Raw genomic sequence first — 7,399 nt, 5'->3', positions numbered from 1 at the left:
AACACTAAATCCAGACTTTACTTTGTGCCTGGAACTTGCTAACTTTCTAACCTTAACAATGAGAAAAAAGCCATGTGTATAAATGGATACACTTCAGACATACAAAGAAAGATCTTCTCTGAGTGCCTAGAACGTACTGTCACACGACACACGAACCAGTAACCACAGCTAGAAAAACAAACAGCTTAGACCTTTCTACGCTTGGTTAGGTTTTCTCTCTCTCTGTATTGTCTGCTGTATGTCATCTGTCACTATGATGTAGGGCTGCACGATTTATGGCTTAAATGATAATCACAATTATTTGGATCAATATTGTAATCACGATTATCAATCATGTCTGTATTTTTAATGAACTACGTTTTAACAAACAATATGTGAACGGGTTAGAGCTTTGAACAAGAATAATGGTAAATACTTAAAAGAAAAAACACAAATTTAGCCACTAATTGAAAAAAAATGTCAGCGTATAAAGAAAAGGCAAGAACATTAAGGACTTTAGCAACTCTGGCGACTAGATTATAATCAAAATCAATATAACGCGACTTGCGCAATTTTCCGAGTGACCCAAAATCTTGCTTTATGTTAATTGCGACGTGCAGTGTTCGCCCCCTAGTGGTTGGCTGACTACCAGGGATTGAGAAAGTGCCTGATTAGATATGCATCAGAGCCCCCATTTTAAAAGTAAACTTCACCAACAATCATGTTAATCGTAGATGCCAAAATCATAATCACGATTAAAATATGATTAATTGTGCAGCCCTACTATGACGTAGAAAAACAGAAGCCTAAAAGTTGCAGTGCTTTTTTCAGAGTTGTGTAACGTCTACGGTTTGTTCATTTATTTTTCTAAAACTATCTCGGCTGTTCGGTCAGACAGCTTTTTACCAAAGCTGATTGTGGAGTTGTTCAATGGTACGTTTTAAAGTTCTGCTCGTTTCATCACAACTTGAAATCTTCTTTGTTGGTATCCACTGCTGCAGGACGACTACAGAGCAATTTACTACCTATAAAAAGAGAGTGGAAAATGTAAAACAGCAGCCCAGCATTTGTAGCAGGAAAATATATTTTATGATTTATTTATTTTTTTACCATTGAAAGCCTTTGCTTCAACACCTTCTCAAGCTTGCCGTCACTATCACAGTAGAAAGCGCACTATAACTACTGTTTTCCTCAAGCTTGAATGTCATGTCAGCTGGTTCTGTGTTAATGCAACTAAGCAATTTTTTTTGGTGTGAAACGTCTTTTAATGGGTTATTTGAAATAGTAAAATGTGAAGTGATGTATGAAATATAGTACAAGAGGAGTAATTACTGTGATTAAAGGAGGAACACCTTTGGAAAGGTTGTCCTAAATGTACCAGTGTGGTGTGCGCTTTTTATTATAAATATTAAGTGTTTGCTTGTGATGACTCAGCTGTATCAACATGTCATTGCTTTGTTTTCCTGACTTTAAAAAAAAACAAAAAAAGACTGAATCAACACTTAGGGTTTCTATGAACAGATTTAGAAAAAAGGTCAACACACCATGGTCAGTGTTATCTTTCACAAAATGAAAATAAAACTTTGTTTTGCTGCAGACTGACTTTTCAAACATTTAGAAAGTTTGTCTTGGAGAAGAGAATCTGATTATGTTCAAATTTAATCAAAGTCCATCAGATATTTGTGTTTAACCCTAAAACACCTGCCGCGTCTCCGGTGGCGACATCCTGGTATGCACACATTAAAATTACCATAACTCGCTCCCAACTGTTTCTGAAAGCCAACATGTCGCGCTTTAATGACAACCTACAAACATTACGGTAATCACGTCCACGCGCAAAGATGTCGATTCGGCTTGCGATTGTTACAGTTGCCATAAAATGCCCTGTTTTTGCACATTTAGAAACATGGGGGAAAAAAATGCTTAAATTGTAAATAGTTCTGTATATTCTAAATTTTATATATTTGTTGAAAAAAAATCTGTTATCCGTGTGAGCTTACATTGTTTTCTTCCTACTAAATCTCAAAAAAATCGAATTTGTTTGTGTTTTTCTTCATTTTCAACTGATTTTACACTGGTGGAACATGTAAGAAATTGTGTAAAAAAAAGAAAATTACTGGAAATCTAAAGTGTTATGGAAAAAAGGCTAAAAGCACTTCCTTTTAGGACATTTATTGACCATTTTATAAACAAAAAGGAAAAAAAAAAAAATTCCAGGAGGAGATGTTATAATTACAGGTGTTAAAGGGTTAACGTGAAAACACAAAATGTAAGGCTTTGTAAAAGCACTTATTGATTTAAATAATGAAGTCAAACATAATAAAGCTTTCCAGGCTACATCACTTGCACCCAGTCGTCTTTGGCCCAGTCAGGCAAAGGTGTGGAATATTCAAAGTCGGGTCCTTTATAGCGTAAAGCGTGCAGATACATGATGAGCTCCTTGTCAGTGGGATCTGCTCGCACCAGTTTACACTCGTTGCACAGGTGGTCTCGAGTCCCTGCAGGACTTTTCTGGGTAGAATCTGCTGCTTTTTTCTGATTCCCATTCAATGATTCTTTCGCTAACACGTCGTCACGGTTTACGCTATCCATCGCTGTGCTTTCAGGCTTGTTTTCCTCGACTTCAGTCTGACAACTTCCTCCACTCGTGTCAGATTCAGGGGCGCCATGAGACTTATTCTGGGATGTCATGTTTTTCTCAGCGAGGCCTGAACATTCATCCGTTAAATCCAGTAAAAGTGGATTTTCCAGGGCCTGATGTTCTTTAACCAGAGCCTTCAGAAGCTCCTCGTCATTCTTCCCCACAAGCCCCCCCTTCCCTCTGTGAGGACCCCAGGCTGAGGAACCATAGATTGGATCATTAACAATAGGAAAGCCGAGGTACTGAAGGTGGACCCTGATTTGGTGGGTGCGGCCAGTGAGCGGCAGACAGCGGACGACGCTGGTTTTTCCGTTAAAACTCAGCCTTTGAAAGACAGTCCGACAATCCTTCCCTTTAGGGTGAACTCTGCAGAGGCCGATTTTAAAGGAAACCACCAGGATGGGCTCCTCACAGACCACCTCGTCCTCTGGGAACTCTCCGTCCACCCGACACACGTATTCCTTTTCAAGCTGGAGGAAGGGAGAGTTTTAGAAGGAAGATGAACACAGTGATGCATCTATAAACAAACAAGCTTTTAGGATCACTAACAATGAGATACCACAATTATTATATCAGTGTACAACTGTTAACCATACGCACAGTTTGAAGCAAAGGGGAGCTATGTCCCCCTCTAGTGGCCAAAGTTTTCATTACAGTTTTCTCAAATTCATTCAAAAAATACAATTCTCAATATAACATAGATAATATGCAAATATTTTAAGTGCCATAAAACACAGTGACTGTATTAAATATATGTAAATTAATTTATTGTTGTACCTCAGCTGTGTAGTACGAGTTTTCAGTGAAATGATCCCAAATTTTTGAGACTTTAGGTTGGTTCTTCTTCTATTACGCAACTCTTCTTCACAATGTAAATGAAGCGACACTGCCCCCCATCAGTTCATGTATGGTACTGCAGCAAAAAGCAGAAAGCGGCCTGATCATGAATTTATAACATTAAACGACGCGTCGACGCAAATTTTTACAGTCAACATTATCAATTATGTTACTAATCATTTTTGCATTGTTGTATATGTTACACACATTGTGAAAAACAGACCGCGGTAGAGTGGGTCGTCCAATAACCGAAGGGTTGGGGGTTTGAATCCCGCTCTATCCAATTCATTGTGTCCTTGGGCAAGGCACTTTACCCACATTGCCTTGTATGACATGAATTGTGCATGAAGCCACGCTTCTGTCAGTATGCCACAGGGCAACTGTTAGGGATGTGAATCTTTAGGTGTCTCACGATTCAATTCGTTTACGATTCTTAGGGTCACGATTCGATTCAAAATCGATTCTGGATTCAAAAATTGATACAACGCATAGTGTGTTAAGGCAAATTATCAAATTATCAAACATCAAAAAAATACAATTTGTATAAGATAATTTCTGTATAAGATAACATCTGCTTTCGTCCTGTACTTTGTCTGTTTTTTGTTATTGTTGTTTTGGTTTTCTACTTGTATTGTTTGACTTGTAATTTACAAAAATAAAAAAAAATAAAAACATAAATAAATAATCGTTTTTTGAAGTTTATGAAGTGATTGAGAATTGTGGATGATTACAATCGTGATTCTTATGTGAATCAATTTTTCCCCTACCACTAGCAGCTGTGGCGACATTGTAGCTTACCACTACTTGTATGACTGATGTGAGTGACTGGTGTGAATGAATGATGATTTCTGTACACGCTTTGAGTCTCCTTTTTAAAAAGTGCTATATAAATCAGCCATTAATATTAATTTTCTAACATCAAACGGGTGATCTAATGCGTAGCATCGTGTAGATGTCAAATTCAGTGTGTGCATTCAGTGCAAATACAGCAAACAAATACCAATAGTTAACTCAATTAACTGTATTCAACATGTTTAGCACAATTTTGGTAAGTTTAAAAGCCAACAATGACATATGTTTAGGGAAAGTCGATGAAACAAGTAAACTGACGAGAAAACGTGAAACATTTTCTGTTTTCTTTGAAACAGAAAATCTGAGCCTCTACAAATATTTCCAGAGAACACAAATGTACGACACGAGAAAGTCGTGTTTTGTATAAAGTTGAACCAACGTACCTGTCTGTCTCTCACCATCTGGTCCAGCCTCTTGGAAGTCTCCAGGTTCCTGGCAAAGAGCAAAACTCCTGACGTGAGTCTGTCCAGTCTGTGAACCGTGTGCAGCTCAGAGATGCCCAACTCTTTCCCCAGGATGAATATGACAGTGTTGTGGCGATAGCGGCCACATGGATGGACGGGGATGGAGGCCGGTTTGTCCACCACGAGAACTTCCCCGTCATCTACGAGAACCTGCAGAGGTCTTCCAACTACTGGGGGCTCATGACGGTGCACGGTGTTCTTCATCAGGTCGTTATTCTGTGGACAGAAAAACAAGAGTTTGTTTCAACACAGAACTACTCAAGTTAATAATACAATACACTAAACTTTGATAATAAAGCTGTATTATTGATGAGGCTTGTTTTACAATTTTCATCAAAAAATGTAATGCGGCTGGGGATGAAAAACAGATGTAAAAGGTTGAAATTGCTGCTCTAAAGTTTGCTTTAAGCTCCACTGTTTATAGACATTCTCAGAAAATGTTTGCGTATTGCATTGTGGGATGTGGAGTCAAGGAGACGGATATATTTAAGTGTTTTTACTTCATCCTGATAAAACAAGCAATACCGGGAGTTACAAAATAGAACAAAAATGCTGTAAAGCAAATTTTCGAGCAGCGATTTCTACCTTTCACTTTTTTAAATCAAGCAGACAATCTTTGATTTATTGATCTATGAGGCTTACACTATGGATTCATCTGATGAAACGTGTGTTTCCAGCAGCTTTAAATATATGTTTTTTGCAAAAAATTGCAAAATTTAACCAAGACTGAGGCTGTGCCAATTAATCAAAACTCAATTATGATTTTGATAGTATACTCAACGATTACAAAAATAACATAAATAAGAAAAACATATTTATTTTATGTAAATATTTTTTTTTTTTATCATTTTTGTTTCTCGCAAAAGTGAACATACTTGATTTTAGTGTTTTGATGGATTTGGTCGACAAATAATCATGATCTCAATTATGACCAAAATAATCGTGATTATTGTTTCTCTATAATCGAGCAGCCCTAACCAGGACTGAAACTTAATTGAGGGTTTTGCTATAATTATTACAAAAAAAATCTGACTTTTTACTAATTTATTGACAACAATGGACTCCTAATGGTTTGTTGCCCTAATAACAGTATCAGCTCATTGATAAGTTACATGTGCTGTTATTTAGGTTTGTTGGTGACTTGTTATTGATCAGTATTAGTAACTATTCTGTACTTATGGATACTGACCCTGAGCACCACAGACAGGTCCTCCACCGGGGTGTCGTTGAGCCTGATCCGACCCTCCTCCACCGCCCTGTGGTAATAGTCCATGGACTCGGTTCGGAATTCACTTGTAAAAACTTCCAGCAGACTCTTCCCGACCCAACGGCCTTTACAGTAGGTGGTGAAATCGAAGTAGTATGGGTGCACCTTCCGGAGCCCACCTTCAAAATAATAGGAGGTCTCATTGAAATGTTCCTGGCTGAAGCCCACGATGGGGTTACGTTTCTGCGGCGGAGGGACGTATCTCTCCCCCGGTCGGAGATTCTTCCCTCCCTCTCCTCTTTTTCTCTTCTTTTTGCCTCTATTCTCCGCTTCGTCCTGCTCCTCGTTTTTCCGTTTACTGCTTTCACTCACCGCTCCCTCCACTGGATCCGATTCAATCTGTCTTTCCTCCATGATGGAGCCGCTCCGCGCACACAAAGTGTTTCCAAAACGACTTATCGGCGATAAAAGTAAACTGAGACAATTTACCGCGTAAAACACCGACTTCACAACTTGAGTTTGAAATGAAATATGACTCGGCAGATGCTTAAACGATGCGCACAAGCACATCGCACACCTGGGGTCCTTTTTTTGCAGAGGGACGCACAGTGATGACGTAAATCTGTAGTCCCGAAAGTGCCGTTTGCAAATAATCAACTTAATCTCAAATGGAAGCGCCTTTTTCATGTTTTATAACAAAAATATATTGATACATATATATGAAATGAAAACGGAGAATACAATAAACTTTTTTACTAAAAAAACCAAACTTTTTTGTCAGGTGTATCCTTCGCATTTTTGTAAAATCACAACTTTTATGTGATCACTTTAATAGTAAGTAAATACAGTCTCATTTGTAAAAAAAAAAAAAAAAAAAAATGTAGCTAATTATTGCCTCTTGTCAGAAGTGTGATAAAATGTCATCTACAGCATAAAATATTTACGCTTCAATAAATTACAAGAATAGTGCTAATAGTTTGTGGTGAATTTGTCCCAAATAAATTACCTAAAATTGACTAGGAACATTTTCTGATTTTTATTTTTTTTTAATTAATTGTTACATTTTTCTGAGTAACCCCTGTAATGTACTGCTGTGCCCCAAGGGGTATCTTTCAAAGACTGTGTTTTGATCAATTTTACTGAGTTGCAATGCAATTTGAATGTGTTTATAAAGAATAAAACTATGACTATTGCCTTTAAAAATCAGATTCTTGTGATTGAAAAGCTTGGTCAAGCATAGAATCACATTACTGCCCAATTTATCATTTTTATTCTGCAATAAGAGTCCAAAATGAAGAGATATATGTAAGCCTTTCATGAAAATCAAACCAAATTTGTTGTATTTTTCTCAACATCAGTCTAGCAGAAGCAGCAGATGTTGTCATTATTTCGTATTCTAAGTAACTCTTTGGATGGATA

The 7,399-nt window shown here is 37.5% G+C and overlaps 1 protein-coding gene across 1 annotated transcript; it reads right to left on the bottom strand.

The window, feature by feature from the left end:
• Positions 1–1,544: 1,544 nt before the first annotated feature.
• Positions 1,545–6,570, bottom strand: rpusd2 (RNA pseudouridine synthase domain containing 2). The gene is made up of 3 exons (XM_028439008.1): positions 5,963–6,570; positions 4,693–4,989; positions 1,545–3,090 (listed from the first exon to the last, which is right to left on the bottom strand). Exons 1-3 carry the CDS (start codon positions 6,548–6,550, stop codon positions 2,314–2,316), a joined length of 1,662 nt encoding a protein of 553 aa, XP_028294809.1. The 5' UTR covers positions 6,551–6,570; the 3' UTR covers positions 1,545–2,313.
• Between the last annotated feature and the right edge of the window lie 829 nt (positions 6,571–7,399).

This window comes from Gouania willdenowi, chromosome 22 (genome assembly GCF_900634775.1).
Source record: "Gouania willdenowi chromosome 22, fGouWil2.1, whole genome shotgun sequence".
Classification (NCBI taxonomy): domain Eukaryota; kingdom Metazoa; phylum Chordata; class Actinopteri; order Blenniiformes; family Gobiesocidae; genus Gouania; species Gouania willdenowi.
This window is presented reverse-complemented; position numbering and strand designations above follow the sequence as displayed.

What these genes read in the sequence shown, in the direction of transcription:
- rpusd2 (XM_028439008.1), bottom strand. Translation starts at nt 6,550, where the DNA reads ATGTGCTTGTGCGCATCGTTTAAGCATCTGCCGAGTCATATTTCATTT. An exon ending in ACCTGTCTGTGGTGCTCAGG is followed by an intron (nt 4,990 to 5,962) that starts GTCAGTATCCAT and finishes TTCTGTCCACAG; the next exon opens with AATAACGACCTGATGAAGAA. An exon ending in AGATGGTGAGAGACAGACAG is followed by an intron (nt 3,091 to 4,692) that starts GTACGTTGGTTC and finishes CCCTTCCTCCAG; the next exon opens with CTTGAAAAGGAATACGTGTG.